The 18,082-nt window shown below is 41.5% G+C and overlaps 1 protein-coding gene across 1 annotated transcript in view; it reads left to right on the plus strand.

Annotated features, from left to right (window-relative positions):
* The first annotated feature begins 779 nt into the window (after positions 1-779).
* Positions 780-18,082, plus strand: part of LOC134487449 (ras-related and estrogen-regulated growth inhibitor-like) — a 39,119-nt gene continuing 21,816 nt past the window's right edge. Inside the window, exon 1 of the mRNA XM_063289250.1 lies at positions 780-961. Within this exon, the coding sequence (XP_063145320.1) occupies positions 865-961 (97 nt within the window). The 5' untranslated portion in view covers positions 780-864. The remainder of the gene's footprint in view (positions 962-18,082) is intronic.

The following is an 18,082-nucleotide window of genomic DNA, read 5'->3' on the forward strand; positions in this document are numbered from 1 at the left end:
TGAGATGATGATGTATGTCATTAATTGCAGTTATTGGTAACCACCACAAAAACAACCTACTGTGAGAGATCTGGCAAGCAGACATTATGCAAACATAATTTATGAGCTAGCCACATATACACCCTAACCAACTGTGGTTTATTCAATAAATCATGGCTAAACAAACCGTAAAAGCACGGTATGTACTACCAGTCCTCCATTTAAATTGGATAATTGGAGACAGGATGAAGTATTGCGTCTCCCCTAACCTGCCGCCCTCCAAAGGAGTTAAATTATAAGATCTGTGGTCATGGCTGCCGTCCCTGCCCCAATAAGACATCAGGTTAGGGTAGAGAGTGCGTTTCGATCAGTTCTTGGATGCGCTCGAACCAAAGAGTTTCTGGGAGCGCCCCAGAGCCACGTATCCTCTCGAGAGCAGCAGGGGCAGCAATCACCCTTTGTGAGGAGGTCACGCGCCCCCAGCAATCTAATTCCTAGAAACCCGAACCCCAAAGCGGCGACTGACGGCGCAGCCACTGCCAGCTTCCCTCCTGCTTGCCGTCGCGACTGAGTTAAAGGGTCAGCCGGAGGGGCGCTGCAACAGGACTCGTCCCACGGGCCACGCTTCCCACTTTCTGGGCACTGCAACCTCTCCCCCGTGCGAGGGGCGGGGTCGACGGCCCCAGAACTGGGTTACGCGATCCCAGGAGGAGCAGACGGCGCGGCCCAGCCCCTCCTGGGCGGAGCTTCACGCCCCCTCCTCACACAGCCGTCGACGCCCCAGCACTCGGTGGCTCGAGCCTGGGCGGTGCATGGGGTTCCTGGTGGCAGCAAGCAACAGCATCGTCTTAAGTGTCCTGCGCCCCGTCGAGCGCCGGCCTCGCCATGAGTTTCCCGCGGCCCCTGCGCAGAGCCGTAAGCTTGACCCCAGCGCGGACTCTGAGGCTGGTGGTGCTGGGACAGGGCGCCGTGGGCAAAACAGGTACCAGCTTCTTCCCATCCTTTTCTTTGGGGCGGGGAAGTCTTGAGCGACCGTGCTGTTCCCCTGTTCAAATCCCTCCCGAAAGTCAGGCAACCCGCCTCTGCGCTCCGGGTCGAGGCGCGAGTTGCCAGTGTCCTGCAGTTCTGTCCCCCCCGGTGGAGAAATTGCAGTCGCGTGTCCCGTCAAAAGTGGAGCTACCCTGTCGTGGCATATTTCACGGTCCCTGAGGGCAGTGGCTAGCAGGCCCTCTTCCCACCGCCAATTTCTTCGCAGATTTGCAAACTGAAAACTTCATACTGTGAACGTCCGAGGATCAGTTAGTATCCCCGGTGGTGGCTCAGTTTGGAGGTTAGAACGAAAGAGGAAGCGCTAAAGCCCCCTGGCACAGACATCAGGGAGCAGATCCGCGCGTGGGAGAGCGGGGAATATGTGGACCCTTCATGCTTGATCTAACTCAGAAACTCGTGTAGTGCTGCAACATCGCTGCTGTACTGTATGCAATTGCAGAGGGTGAACACTCAGATCTCCAAGTGTAGTACTGGAGTTGCCTTCCAGAAAAAAATACATCTATTTTTCGGTTATATAGCAGGGGATCGGCTCTGTTTTTTTCCTGTTCTTTCTTTATTGTTACACTCAATTTCTCAGAGTCCACAAGCATTCATTAATTTACCAAGTGACTAGCATAGGATCTCTTTAATACTTAATGTCTGTGTTGAAATTCAGAGTCTGGTAGCACCTTTTGAGATAAACAGTTTTATTTAAGGCCTGAGCTTTTGTGGCATGCCTATATCTGTGTTGAATTATCTTGAAAATACCTTCCTCTTTGGTTGGGAAAGTAGATGTTCTCTATGGAATCAGAGGGAACTGCTTTCTCCGACATTCTGGACCAGAAGCTCAGGAACAAGGAGGTACCTGAACAAAACACAGGTTGTGGGCCAAAGTGATTTATGGGTTGCCTTTGAGTAGATGTGGCTTTGTCATTCCTGTTTTATTTACTTTTATTAATAGGTCTTAATACTGCTGTCCTCCTCCATGAATCTTAGGGCAAGGTTTATTCCAAGGCTTGCTTTTGGTTATTTTTGCAACAGTTCTGCTAATTAGGGTAATTGCTAATCAAGGTATTCAAAATCCAGGGAGTTTTATATGGGTGCCAAGAACTTCAACCCAGATTTCTCAGGCTGAAATCAGAAGAGTGGTTCAGCTGCTTGTGCTGGTTCTTGTTTTACATTTGTCACATTGAGGCTTCTGTTCCCAATTATCTTTGTAACTGAGGAGGGATTAAAAATTAGACCTGCTGCATACTTGCATTCTCTACTGACATAGTTCGTAACCAAACTTCTTGCCCAATGTATTTAAATCAAACTTGTTTTCCTTTAAAAGCACCTGCAAAGGAAGGTATAAAAAACCCTTCTTTTCAGATATTTTTTGGAGGGGGATAAGCATGGGAAACCCATTTGCCTCCCTATATTGTCTAACGTATGTCTTGCATCTAACCAATTCTTCATCTAAGATACACCCCAACGCCCTCTGGAAACTGGAAGAAAATGAAAGGTTTGTATAAAAGGGAATAGAGCAGGCTAACAAAAAGCAAGGACATAAAAAGCAGGGATGTACAATTTTTTTTTAGACTGAAGGCAAACTTTTTAGTGGTGTACTCGTGGCCAAACTCAGATAAACATTGCATGGATCACTTCCTTTGATGCTGCTTTCAAAATGCAAATTAGAATTTGAAGTGCAGTCACCCAAGTCCCAGCCTTCCACCAAGTAGTGTATCTATTTATCTAGTAAATTTGTAGGCCACCCATCTCATATACATGACTCTGGGTGGCTCACAATTAAAAAAATAAATGTTTTTAAGATCAGTAGCATTTTGTTAACATGAAGAAGGCAAATATACAGAGAATCTCAAGGTGTAGTACTGGAGTTGCATTCCAGAAGAAAACAATCAGCTCAGGCACTGTCATTAACATTTGCTATTTGTACCTTGTGAAACAAGTTTCTTTTCCTTTCTTCCTAGACACGCAAGCCCTTTTCCAGTATAGAATTTATCAAAACTCTTAATCCTATCTATCTACACCTATATATTTTCCTTTGGTGAATTTCTCTTCATCCAGAAGTTACATAGATCTATGTAACTTCTGTTGCATTTCCTGCTAAAGGGCAAAGGAATTTAAGCACACATCTATGAAGATCAGTAAAAATTCCATTTAGATTGACTCAGTAAAGTGATCCTTTGATGGAGTCTGTTTCTTGGTGTATATATGTATTTTAGCCCTCAAGCTTCTGAAAGGTAAGCTCACTGTCCCACTTCCTTTGTTACTCCTGCGCTGATTCTTGACTCACTTGATCCAAGCTTTAAGGTAAAGGCTTCTGAAAACATTGTTCTGGGGGGCAAATTATGCAGTACTGCTCTACTTTAACCACCACCTAATTAATTCCACTTTCCTTCATAATTTACACTAGGTATGATTTCAGAATAAAATAGATAGACTTCTCAGTCCACTTTGTTTCTGAATTATTCCGCTGTTGGTGAGGGAACAGGTATTAAATCAGTGGGTCTTGACCCTTTCGTTTCTTAGGTTCCACCAATAATACTGTCAAGGATAGAAATAAAAAGCTTACCTTTTTCCAAGAAATATATTTTTACGATAATCAGCTTTATGTTCTTATACTTATGAAATGCAGTTTGTAAATGCAGTGATAATGTTAATAATCCTACTGCTGTAACTAAAATTTGAAGTAAAACAGGATTTCATCACTAGGAAAGATGTGATATTAATTCATAATGAGAAGCTTATGGTTCCATTTCACCAACTAGCCTCTCATTTAAAAGGGAACCACATCTCTGTTTACACCAGAGTTACATATTGCAAAGAACTGTGTCTCAGTCTAAAGATAATCTCTGTACAGTCCAAATATAACAGCTACCCAGACTCTGGATGATGCCTCATAGTTGGTACCACTTCTCTATGATCACCAGCCATTCCCAAGTCCTAACCTCTTCTAGTACCAGCCAAAGAAATGGGGTGTGAAAAGGTGTGACACGCATAAAAAAGAGAGAGGGCTCCAATGTTGTTGCTGCTGTCCTGTCTTTTTTTAAACTCGCCCCATGGACACCTCTCAGTAACTGGAGTCTCCCTGCAAATATATTGGGAAGTGCCATTCTGGTTCTTCCCGAACAGTGCTGCTCCAGAAGGCTTTGATTGGAGGTTGTTTCCTCCACTGCTCGCTCTTTCTTCCTCTCCTCTGCTCAGCATTGGTTTGGAGCAGAGAGTTGCATCTCACCTAGGGTATTTCTCAGCACCACCAGTGGTACACATAACACAGCATTGGCTTACATGATGTATTTGAAAAAACAAGATCCTACTTTAGATCTTTTTCTAATTTCTGTGGAATTCTGAAAAATAAAATCTCACTCTGAGAAAAAGCCAATTCATCTGCCACACGATCTCCTTAGCTCCTACCCTGATGGAATCCGTATACTGATGCTTCCAAGCTAGCTTTTATTTCTTGTAACTGTTGAACCAAATATGGCTGTTACGTTTTGATGAGCAACCTTTAAGGTTACTTTAGTTTCTGCTTGGAGTATTCCTTCCATCTTGATGCAGCAGTTCTCATTTATCAAAAGAAATGATGTATTGCTGCCAACAATACCAATGTTGTGTGTTCCCATTTCCTAGAGTGATGAGAGGTAAAGTTGCCTTGTTTAATTCCTTTGGGTGAAAAAGCATTAGAAACTTCGAGTTTTACATAGCTACAAGTTATAAGCAATAGACGTATAAAAACAAGCAGTAGATATTTTACTTCCCATCCCATTGTACCCCAAGGTTCAGGTACTCCAGCTAGACAGCTGTCTGCCTCTGCTTTTTCTTCTCTTTACTCAACTGCACACACATATGGTTTGTTTTGAACATAGTTGGTTGAATAAACCACATTGACTAGGTTTATACCACACAGTAAGCTAGGTTCAAGCTACACTTTCTAAAATAAGCCATATTGGACTGGGTCCATATAACGTATCAAGCTATAAACCATAATTTGCTAGTGTGGTTGGATTTGCACAATAATATTTCACAGCTGCATTTCAGTAAACTTTTTAAAGTGAATATAGGAAACAATATTCCATTCAGAAGCATTTGTACTCTTTTGTGAAGACCATGATTATTTGCATCAAGGTGATCAAATTTCAGGAAACAAATCATTTTCAAGAATAACTCTAGCACTCCATTTTGTTTAAGAGCTCAGGTTCTACTTTCCATTACTACAGAAGAACAGGAATCTTCAACAATACAACAGGGAACTTGATTTGGCAGGAATGGTCATCTGACTTGAGTGGGAACCTATTCCCATATCCTCCTGTAATTCAGCCTAAGTATATACCTTTGAAAAGAAAATTAAGTACACCACCTCCACTCCTTTTTCTCTTTGTTGTTTTTTTTTCTTTGCCCCAGATTTTAACATGCAAGTTCCTTGGGGGAGGGATTTTAAGTTGCAAGCTCCTGGAGATCAGGATCTCCCTTCTTGTACTCTGCAAAATGCCAGGCAGGCTGAGTACTCATATACATACAAGAGTTATAATAATGATACTTGGTTTTGATTGGATAGTGACCAAGCCCAGGAGTGAGGGGGTTGCTGACAATCAAGTGGTGGCAGTCCCAATACTGGACCTGTTTGACTTAACTGAGTACCTTGAAGGCTTGTTAACTAAGGCAAAATAAGGCTTGCACATGCATTTTAAAAAACCTTGCACTGAAAGCAACTTTCACGGTTTCAGCCCACATATTCCCACCCCCATCACTGCATTGAGGGCTTGCAATTTGCCAGATTTGCCATGGAGGAAATGTGAGTAACAAGGAAAGAGACCCAATTAAGTCTGCTTGTTCTATATTCCACTGATGGCTGTCAGAGGTGTTCCAATGTGCTGCTTACCACTGGGGAAGAGTTGAAATAGGATGAAAAAGTATCTTGAAAAGACTTTTACAGCCTTTTTCACACTTTTACAAAAAATCATTTCTCTAGTATAGGCTCTGATTGTGTGCCTAGCTACCAGAAATGAAAAAAGAGCCAGCTTTAATTATGAACATGTAAGAACTCTTGTGGTCTTAATGTGAGGGGGAAAAAATCTTTGTCTCTGTCTGCCCCACACCTAAATTTCTGATTTAAGCTCAGACATGCAAGTTCATGAAAAGTCTAATGCTGCAATCATTTCTCATTCCTGGAGGAAGAACTCTATAAAAAAAGTTCTTCGTGGCAAGTTTACCTGCATCAAGTCACTTCTTTTTGCTTTTGGTTGTAAATCAACCCTACAATTAGGTAAGGAGACCTCAGGCAGTATTCACCGTGTGTGTGCCTGTGTGCGCGTGTGCCTGTGTGCATGCAGTAATGGCAGTTCCCAGGGTGATCTTTACCCCACACAACTATTATGTCCTTGGAGGACAGAGCTAGGTATACCACACAGCCTGTTTTTCATCCCCTAAATCATGGGTTTCCAAAATTTTTCAGACCGCAGAACCTGTTCATGAAAAAAAAAATTCCCAGGATCCCTGATCAAGAGGGTTGGGGCTTCTGAATGTCAGCTGACAAACCCTCTCCCTTCTGCTGTACATAAGTGACTAAAGGATCCATCTCTTGCAAAGAGTTTTTCTCCCTTAGTCTCTTGTGAAGAGGTTTGCTTAGAAACTAAGGGAGAAAAGCTCTCTACAAGGGAGTAAAGGAAAAAAGACTTCTCCTGAGACAGGTTCCCCCTTGTCCTCCTTCGTCTTGTGGAACCCGTTCAAGTCCTTTTTGAACCCCAGGATTCTGTAGAACCCAATTTGAAAGCCCCCATCCTAAATTATCAGTGGCCACCCCAGCCCTTTAGAACAGCCTCCCACCTGAGATCCAAGGGATCCCTACTTTTTTAGCCTTCCATAGGGCTGTGAAGACCTGGCTCTCCCCCCAAGCATTGGACTAGAATGGGGGTTGAGCTTTGAGGATGATTGGTCTGGTGCTGTCAACCCTCCCAGGTAAACCAGACAGGAAACATGACCGGATGAGCTGCTTGTACTTTATTGTAAGGCTACATTAGCAGAATCTTGCAAGTCTAAAAGTACAAATCTCCTGCTGTCCCTTTTTACCACCTGATCAGTTAGGGCAGATCCTTTCTAAGTTTCTTTCTGTGTCCATTACTTGGTTGCAGGCTCCTCCCCCTTTTATCTGATTGTTCCCTAGGCAGCATCTCTCCCCCCCCTCCCCAGTCTTCCAAGGTCATTCTCACATACCATTACAGGTGCCTGGGCGAAAGGGTACTTTTGTTTTTAATTGTTTCTTTTTTTAATGGATTGTTGTGAGCCATCTAGAGTCATCATATGAGACAGGCAGCCAGTAAATAAATAATCTTATTGCCTTCAGGAGTGATACAGCATCCTAAGGCATTGCCAATGCTGAAATAAGAATTGACTGACTGAACAATTGGCTTAGAGAGGGGGGAGTAGTCAGCCCCACTGTTTCTGGTTTTTTATTCAATCTAGCTTTCTCCAATCTGGTGTATTGCAGTTATCCTGGGACCACAACTTTCCGAATTCCATTTTGCAGGGCAAATGGAAAGATGTTTCATCTGGAGGATGTCAGGTTAAAAAAAACCCTGATTTGATCTCTTTGCTTTTGCAGGTGGCATAGAATAATAAAACCGGAGAATTGTAGAGTTGGAAGGGACCAGAGGTGGGTGTGTAGCCTCTTCTTAAAAACCTCCAGAAATGGACAACCCACAACTTCCACAGATAAATTATTTCCCTGTAGTACAGATGTAGTATAGATGGAGCCAGTCTGGTCTAGTGGTTAAGGTGCTTGGCTAGAAACTAGGCGACTGAGAGTTCTAGTCCCGCCTTAGGCATGAAAGCCGGCTGGGTGACTTTGGGCCAGTCGCGCACTCTCAGCCCAACTCACCTCACAGGGTTGCTGTTGTGGGGAAAATAGGAGGAGGAATTAGGTATGTTCACCGCCTTATTTGTAAAAATAATAAAGGCGGAAAATAAATAAAATAAAATAAATCTTACCATCAGGAAGTTTTTCCTTATACATATCAAGGGTTATAATAGTGGAAAGCACTTGGAAATATGTCAGAACAAGTGGAAAATAACTATGAAACAATGCAGATGGAGCCCTTGTGGTAATTCATCACTTTTCCTTTTTTGAGTACAATGCTACCTATCTTAAAGGAGATATTTTACTTCATTTGTATCTATTATGAAGCACTGAAAGGAAATGTCTCTTGCCATAAAAGTGAGAAAAGGGAAACATACATCTTAAAGAAGCTGTTGCAGGTATATTAGTTCAGTCCTTCAGGCTTCACTGCTGTAATTTCAAAACTATGAGTTCAAATGTGCGCTGAGGTTCTGTTCGGTGGCTTCTAGGCCAACATTTCTTAAAGTGTGGTCCAAGGGCCCCTTGCAGACCCAAGATCCTCTCAGGCGTCTGCAAAATCAATTTTTTTTGCCAGATATTGAAGATATTTGCAAAAATTTAAAACAATGTCATCATTTCTCATTATTTTTATTTGTTAAAAATATAGGAGTATTTCATGAAAAATACTTTATGTTAATATCTAATGGGTTTAATGCTATTTTTACATAATCCAATAAATAAATATTCTACCAATTGCATCCATTTTAATTTTCAATAATGGTAAATATTGATAAATATGACCCATACAAAGAAAAGTTCTTTTGGGATCCTCCATATTTTTTTTAAGTGGGTAGGTGTCCTGAGAGCAAAAGGTTTAAGAAATACTGCTCTAGGCTAACCTTTCTTTCTCAGACATAGCTCAAATGCCATCTCAATATAGTAATGGCGTGCAGTAAGACCAATTATACCTGGGTGAGATTATTCAGAATTAAATGTTATTAAATAGCTAATGTACTATTGACTTGCTAAGTGTCTTATTAACCTTAGATTCCCTTTGTGGGCATTTATTCTAGGTTAATAACCTGTTGAAAAAGCAAGTTCAAAGTTCGGGTTGATATCTCCACCTGTTGAGGGGTCTCTGTCTCTCCTTACCTGTCTACCTCAGGGCAACTGCCTACAGTGGAAGACTTTGGCTTTCACAATTTTGCTGGCCAAAGATGTTTAGTATAGCATCCCTGAATGTTTTTTTTTTTAATCCATTCAATCATGTCTGATTCTTGGAGACTGCCTGGACAAGCCCCTGCAGTTTTCTTGGCAAGGTTTTTCAGAAGTGATTTGCCATGTCCTCCTTCCTAGGGCTGAGAGAGAGTGACTGGCCCAAGGTCACCCAGCTGGCTTTGTGTTCAAGGTGGGACTAGAACTCAGGGTTTCCTGGTTTCTAGCCTGATGGCCTTAACCACAACACCAAACTACCTGAATGGTAATTGTATGCAAATCAAAGCAAATCTGTGTTATGGCCATAAACCAGCATAAGGAGGGTGGGGTACTGTGTATGCAAAATTCTAATAATCCTAGTAATGCTGTTAATACAAGGACAGGTGGAGGGGTAGATCAGTGCAAACAGTGTTTTTAAAAGCAGGTTAATAAACATGCTCTGGGAAGCACAAAAATGTTTTACTAAGGGAATCCTCCATATAAAAGTACCGTCCCAATAGTGAGGCAAGATGAGCCCCCGCTGATCCAATAAGGTAATAAATGGTCACAGTACTACAATTGTGAGCAATTTTGATAGATCCCTGTGCAAAGAATATTGCATCTGTGGATGGGGAAATTTGCAAATGCTGTTTTGGAAGCAACGCTGGCTTGCAGCGTTGTGCTTAAAGGGGTCGTCCTTGCTGTTAGTCCTTGCTGCTCCTCTAATAGAGGAGATGGAGGTTGCCTAACTTTGCTCAAGAACAGTGTTTCTCAACCTTGGCATCTGTAAGATGTCTGGATTTCAACTGCCAGCATGATCTAGCCAGCATGCTCTAGAGACATACAATTAAAGATCTGGTTGTAATGGTATGTGGGAATGACCTTGGGAGACTGGGCCCAGAGATGTTGCCTAGGGAACGGTCAGATGAGAGACAGCATAGTCTGCAGCTGGATAGTGGACGGGGCAAGAGGCTCAGAAGGGACCCTTAATTTCTCGGGGTTAAAGGAGACAGCGGGAGATTTGTACTTTCAGTCTTGCAAGATTCTGTTAATGTAGCCTTACAATAAAGTAGAATTAGCTCATCTGGTTGTGTTTCCTGCCTGGTCTACCTGGTAAGGCTGACAGTTATCCATCTAAATCAGTATGTGCTATTTACAGTTCAGCGCTGATGTACTTGCATGGCTTTTTTACCTTCAGTCCCTTCTTGGTTTCTTGGCTCTTTTCTCAATGTCCCATACTCCCTTAATATATTTATTTATTTATTTATTTATTTAATTTTAATTTTATTTTATTTTATAACCTGCCTTTATTATTTTTATAAATAACTCAAGGCGGTGAACATACCCAATACTCTTTCTTCCTCCTATTTTCCCCACAACAACAACCCTGTGAAGTGAGTTGGGCTGAGAGAAAGTGACTGGCCCAAGGTCACCGAGCTGGTTTGCTTGCTTTATTTGTTTGTTTGTTTGTCAAATTTTATCACTGTCCATCTCACCCCAAAGGAGGGACTCTGGGCTGTTTACAATAAAAGTCAAATTTAAAATTCAATAAAACTATAAATAGTACATTAAATATAGATATAAATAGAAGATAAACATATAAAATGCAATAAAATCCAGATGGCAATGAGGTTCCAATTCAGTCTGTGAATACATGAGGGCCATGCTAGGGAACCAGCCATCCCTAAGAATGTATCATGAGCACGAGGGGGCCCCTATCCAGGGGGGGAAACACATGCGTAGTAGTGAGGAGTTGAGCAGTCATTCAAAGAGACACACAACAGAATGACTATTCCCCTTCCCGCCCCAGGCGTGATGGCAGAACTAGGTCTTCAGTTTTTTTACAGAAGGGCAGGAGAGAGGGGGCTTGTCTCACCTTCCGGGGAAGAATGTTCCAGAGGGTGGGAGCTGTTGCAGAGAAGGCCTGCTTCCTGGACCCTGCCAAACGGAATTCTCTTACAGATGGGATCCGTAACATGCCCTCTCTGCATGACTGGGTGGGACAGGTCAATGTAATATGGATGAGACAGTCCCTCAGGTAGCCTGGACCCATGCCATGTAGGGCTTTAAAGGTGATAACCAACACCTTGAATTGGACCTGGAAGCGCACTGGGACCCAACGCAGCTTGTGCAGCAAAGTTGTTACGTGTGCCGATCTTGGGGCACCTAGAATTGCCTGCCCGGCCGCATTCTGGACCAGCTGTAGCTTCCGGATACTCTTCAAGGGTAGCCCCATGTAGGGTGCATTACAGTAGTCTATATGGGAGATAACCAGGGCATGAGTGACTGTTTGAAGGGCCTCTCAATCCAGGAAAGGGCGTAACTGGCGCACAACATGAAGTTTTTAGGGGGAGATGGGCGGTGATATAAATTGGAATGATAAATAAAGTTGAGCAAAGGCCCTCCTGGCCACGACTGCCACCTGCTCTTCGAGCAGGAGTTGTGAGTCCAGAAGGACCCCCAGATTCTGCACTGGGTCTGTCGGGGGCAGTGTGACCCCATCCAGAACTAAAGACAACAAATTCCCGGATACAGAGGAGCCATTAACCCACAGCCACTCCGTCTGACCAGGGTTCAGCTTAGGTTTTCATGCCTAAGGCGGAACTAGAACTCACAGTCTCCTGGTTTCTACCCAATTGCCTTAACCACTAGACCAGACTGGCTTAATAGTTCATTTCTTTCCAACAGCATGTAAGCCTTTTGTTCCTAGCCCCATGACAAGTGTTCACCAGCCAATGAATTTTCCCTTGCCTCATAAAAATAGCACTGTTTGTCAATATTTTATTGTTCATTTCCCCATCCACAAGCAACTAAAGTGATTTGTCACAAATCAGTGTTTGTGTGTGTGTGTAAGATTTCCAGATGAAACTGGAGAAACATGCAGAGGATGTAAATGCAAGTACCTTTTATGTGTTACGTTTTACCAATTCCCTTATATTAATTTTTTTCATAAGACATTGCAGAAACAATGCAGTTTCTCTAATGTCAGCCAGTGCAAAGCTTGTGCTTAGACTGCAGGCTCCTAAAAAAATGGTCTGTGACTTCATAGGGTCACTGCAAACTTAATTCTGAAATTTGCAAGTTAACTTCTTCAGTGCATGTTTGGAATGTTTAAAACATACTGAAAAATTAAAGTTTAATGCCCCAGCTGAAGCCTATATGTGTTACCATCTGTTTTGGTTTCAGCATTTAGGAAGAGGATCTGTTTATGAGACAAAGAATCTTGTTTTGAAAGACAGCACACAAACCAGGAATGTTACTGAAATAGCAAACGTATTGGAGCTGTTACTAAGGATTGATAAAAGATTGATACTTCCCTTCTGTTGTCTGTACAAGTCCCCAATCTCCTTCTCATTGGTGCAAAGGTATGTTTTGCAGTTTGAGTACACAGGAACTGCACTGAGTGACCATTTAGACAAGATGAGGAGAGAGTTTCAAAGTGAAGGAAGTTTCATAGGATAAAAGCAGACATTTTGCCAATCATTAATAAGAGTGCCTATGTAAGATACTAGCTCTGGTTCAGTGAATGCCAGAAGATCCTGAACCAGTAAATGTTCCACATAGCCAGGTGTACAACCATCTGGATAATTACTAGATGGCAGCAAAAACGTAACATTTTCTATATTTCTTCAATACTGCCTAAGATACATCTGTATTTTTGCAGCCCTGATCTGGCACCCTAATGTAAGTAGATCTCTTATGAAAGATGGATAAGGTCTACCCAGTTGCTAGCTTTTGAGATTGAGTGGAATCCTGTGTAAAAAGCTCTTAGTGTTGAGTGGTTGTAAATGGGAATCTGACCAAAAAAGAAATACTGCCTAAGTAGCAGATGGGGACTAAAATTGATACTATGGCCAAATGAACTATACGGCATATAGCAGATTTTCCACAATGCAGGGACCTCTAACATACAGTACTGTATTTAAAGAGGATATATAGGAATCAGCAGAATATCCTGAGAAACTAAGATCATTGTAGCTCAATGTTGCAATTACTTCATTGTAATAATGCAGCTACTCATTGACTAGGTTCAATCATTGTACTAAACCATTGTTTATAAATAATTTATAATTTAGCATAATCTGTGATCCTCAAATAATTATTGTGGCTTACTGAACAAATCTTGTTTAAAACAAATCAAATGATGTGTGAAGCAACCATTGAGTTGCTACTATGCGAATACATTGAGAAAAAGGCCAAAATTGTATTTTCAGATTCTTTTACTCTGTCAACCCTATGCAAAATTCCTAGAAGTAAATTCTATCTAACCTTTGAGTGGGTTCACACATGCTCAAGCATGGTTCAATAATGATTCATTAAATAAACACAATAAGGCTTTGCATAACACATTAATGCAAAACCAAAGTTTAGTATTTTATGTAAGGCAGGCCAGTGGGATTAACTTTTGGCTAAACATGTTTGAGATGGGGCATTAAAAGCCCAGTCTTTCAGTTTGGCTGAATTGTGTCAGTGGATAGACAAGAGCCTAAAAGATAGATATACTTAAATAATTCCCAGTGTAATTGCTGAAAATATAGACAATAATGGTCCTTTCTATGCAAATTTCACCTAGTTTTGGGGTGGCTAAATTTAGAGAATGGCAACTGTTTGTTCCCCATAAAAGGATTGGTTCTTTATTGCCAAAAATACTCAAGTTACAGCATAAAATGGGCATCTTCAGAATAAAAGCTGTATTTTAAAACATCATTTTTTTTTACTGGGTTGGTTAGCATATTCCACCATAGCCAATTGTAAATCACCAAATTTAATTTTAACTTACTAAAAATCAGCTGAGAGCCAGTTTGGTGTAGCGGTTAAGGCACCAGCTTAGAAACTGGGAGACTGTGAGTTCCAGTCCTGCCTTAGGCACAAAGCCAGCTGGGTGACCTTGGGCCAGTCACTCTCTCTCAGCCCTAGGAAGAAGACAAGGGCAAACCACTTCTGAAATCTTGCCAAGAAAACTGCAGGGACTTGTCCAGGCAGTTGCTAGTACTGAACATTAACTCAAAGGCACCAAAATAATAATAACAACAACAACAAAAATAACATTCAATATTATTAAGCAACAACATCTGCCTATCCCAGGTCCTTGGGAAGGACTCAATAGGTGGACAAAAGTGCCAAATCCAGTCTAAAAACATCTGGCTGACTATGCGACCAACAATAATAATCCAACCATGAAATGGGGACCGGGGGCTGCAAAAATGCCTGTGGAGGCCATGTGCAACTACAGACTCTGTACCAGTGCTGTAGGATTATTCTACAAGTTGATGGATTCTGAGAGTTGACCCGTGTCTGGAGAGCCCCAGGCCCTTACACCTTGCTTGTCTAAAACCATTTTGTGACTGATCTACACATGCACACCATTTACCTGTAGTAAATGGGAATCCTTTTGATTTTTTGCCCTCTGTGAGGTCTTTCAAGTTCAACAGGAACAAAAATGGGGTGATTGTGCTCAGTCTTGGCATCTCTCCATGCCTCTCTGCCCTCAAGTCTTTCTTTGTAATGTTGCCTTATGTTGTTTTTCTTGACATTTCTAATCAGTTTAATTGGTGCGCCTTCTTAATATAAACTCATGCACTTTAACTTTGGGAGGTTGCCTAGTTCTCAGTGTGGAAGCAAGGCACTTCCCAGAACTCCAGGCTGATTTGTTCTGTGGTCTTGCCCTTTACCAATAAGTCCTTAAAGATGTAGGTAATTACAGGCTGCTACACTTTGCACTTAATAATCTGGTTTTACTTATGTATGGTGCAATGTACCATGTGTTGTCATCTGATATCTATTTCTAGAAACTTCTTCAATTAACTTTGACCTTCATTACCTTTGATTGGTTCTTCCTACTAAACTGGCAAACTATAAGACTGAATACAGAGCAGCAACTCCATAGTGAATGTTTTATGCTGATGTAATTGTGTGGGATGGTGACTTGGGGTCTGTTCCTTATTTAGTTGTTATCATGGTGTGTAGGTAGGTATCTGTGCTCTTCCTTGTTTCTGAACTGACTCTGTGAAGCAGCTATTTGTAATTGGCCTTTCCTGTTACCCTGAACAAGTCTGCATTGTCCTTGTTTCTCATGAGAAATGTTCTAGGAAAAAATGATGTGTGTGTGTATGTGTGTGTATGCTTTATTTATCTTCTCATTATAGTGGCTTGGGTCCCTCATTATTTCTGTCTTCTTGCTTGATTATCCCAGTGACCAGATGGACTTTTGTGGTTCGGGCCAGGATGTAAGGTATTTGAAATAGTCAGCTGTTTGAAGAACTGTTTGTATGCTTATTAACTCATAAGGCCTTTCCGTTAGGCATTGAGACCATATCTGAGTCTTAGGATCTGTTAATAGCAGATAGAGCAGAAGACCATGTTTGGTAATGACACTATAATTTCTGGAATTGCCTGCCAAGGGATGTATATTAACACTGGACATGCTTTGAAGATGATTTGGAAAAAATGCTTTGCAACTCGTGCAAGCAAAGCACTTCTTGTTAAATCAGCCACATCTTTTTTTCAGCCCTCCTGGAAATTTGAAAAAAGATGGGGCTGCTTTTTTTTAAAGATTATTTAAATTTTTTATACAAAATAAAAGCAATACAAATTTTAAAAAAGGGAAGTAAAAGTAAAAGAAAAGTGATAAGTAAATAAGAAAGAAAGAAAAGTAAAGAAAGATATACAGATAGTCCTTGGTTAATGACCACTTGATCTGCGATGATTCGAAGTTACAACAGTGCTGAACGAGTAGTGGTTATGACCAGTCCTTGAAGTTCTGGCCAGGCCAGTACCCCTGCAGTCATGTGATCGTGATCTGAGTGCTTGGCAACTGGCTCACACTTACGATGATTGCAACATCCTGCAGTCTTCCCAGTTGGCTTCCCCTGAGCAAAGTCAATGGGGAAGCCAGGAGGGAGGGTTGCATGTTGCTCAGGTAAGTCTCCCCCACCCGTGCACCCTCCCCCAGCCCCTCTGCACTTGCGCTATGCCTCACCGGCTACCCGCACACCCTCACACACCCTTCTGAGCCTTGCTGCGCTTGCGCCACACCTCCCCAGCCACTCACGCACCCTCCCTGGCCACTTGCACACCATTGCGCATCCTCTCCCACCTGGAAGCAGCCATCCCAAGCCCTGCCGTGCTCACGCTGTGCCTGCCTGGCCACCCATGCATCCCCTCATTCCCTCTCCATCCGGCAGCAGCCACTTACCTGCCTGCTGGCCTGCTTGCAAGCCATCTGGGACTCGCAGATTCTTGCCAGCTTCCCCACTGACTTTGGTTGTTGAAAGCCTGCAGGAAGTTGCGAGGAGGTATTCACTTAACAACCCACAAACCTCGCTTAACGACAGCAATGAGAAGTGCAGGAGTTGCCATTGCTAAGCAATGCAGACACGTGATGTCATGCTTTATGACCACATCACTTAGCTACAGAAATTCCGGTCCCAATTGCCGTTGTAACTCGACTGCCTGTAAAGGAGTGGCTTCCAATCTTCTCTAAGATTACATCATGACTCCTTTCTTTCCATATTCTACCCTTTCTAATCATCACACCCATAAATCACAAGTTCATTTTTTTCCATTTTCAGCAAAAAATCCATAAAGGGTTTCCAGTCACTAATAAATGTAGATGTTGTCTAAAAAAATAAGATGCCTTAATGATGAGCAGAGATGCTGTACTCATGCAAGTATTTCTTCCAAATCATTTTTAAAAGTGAACAGCCATAATATGTATTATGGCACTTTAATTAGAAACAACCTGAAATAAGAAAGTTATCTTGGCTATTCCAAAGTATATATATGCATATGTGTATGTACAAACCCATACATATTTAGTGTCACATTGTTGATAGCTTTGGAATGGCCCTTTAAAATAACATGTTGGCTTTATTTTGTTTAAATGGTTGCATTTGGTGTTGTAAGTGTATTTATTAGGTTGTTTTATATTTATATTTTATGTTTTAATCATGAGCTATATTGTCATATATATATTGGAAATAAAAACATAATACCTTTAAAATTCATATCGTTCACTCCAGATAGCTTTTCTGATAAATTGTATTCTTTATAAGTTTCTTCATCTATTAAAATTGGCAGAGAAAATTACACTAGCTTGTTGTGGGGTAAAATTGGTGAAAGGTTGGACAATGGTTTACAGCTTTTCTATCTCCTGAGAGAAGCACATCTCAATTCTTATGCTCAGATTTTGAGTATAAATATTGTAGTTGTGGTTTTTAAAATTCTACTTGCTGCTGTTCTGTCTTGATATAACATTATATAAAAACACACCTAAAAGAGCATAAGCTGTACAGTTAATCTCCATGGGCTTTCTCATAAGGCAGCAAAGCAAACATGTTTATATAAACTGTCTTTGGCAAATGCTAAAGGAAATCTAATGTCAACTTTTTGACTATCTTGGCTTTAAAATTTTAAATGAATCTTGTTTTATAATGTGGAATTTATGGAGTGAAATATGAATTTCAAAACCTCTAAACTAAATGTCATGTATAAAATCCTGCCTTCATTGTGTCAGCTTGAAAAGCACTGCTGTAAAATGCAGTCAAGCACAACGTGAGGAGGGTAGAGGAATGCCTTTAAACTCTCGGAGAAATGTAATTTATTTATTTATTTATCTATCAGATTTGTCACTGCTGCTTCCCTGTGTAGAACTCCAACGCTTCAGGAATATGTGCTTCCCCAGGAAGACTTAGAGCTAATTGTACTTAGAGTTGTGCGCATGTACTTACTTGATTTACAAGGTAGCTAACAAAAATTGAAATACAGAATACAGAATAAAATTCTTAAAAACAAATTAAAAATAATTGTAAAATTAATTGATTTTTTAAAAAACCTGTTCAATTGCATCCAGTTCTTGGAGACTACCTGGACAAGTCCATGCAGTTTTCTGACAAGATTTTCAGAAGTGGCTTGCCATTGCCTAGGGCTGAGAGAGTGTGACTGGCCCAAGGTCACCCAGCTGGCTTTGTGCCTAAGGCAGGACTAGAACTCCTGGTCTCCCAGTTTCTAGCCTGGTGCCTTAGTCACTACACCAAACTGGCTCTC

Source organism: Candoia aspera, chromosome 1, assembly GCF_035149785.1.
Source record: "Candoia aspera isolate rCanAsp1 chromosome 1, rCanAsp1.hap2, whole genome shotgun sequence".
Taxonomy (NCBI): domain Eukaryota; kingdom Metazoa; phylum Chordata; class Lepidosauria; order Squamata; family Boidae; genus Candoia; species Candoia aspera.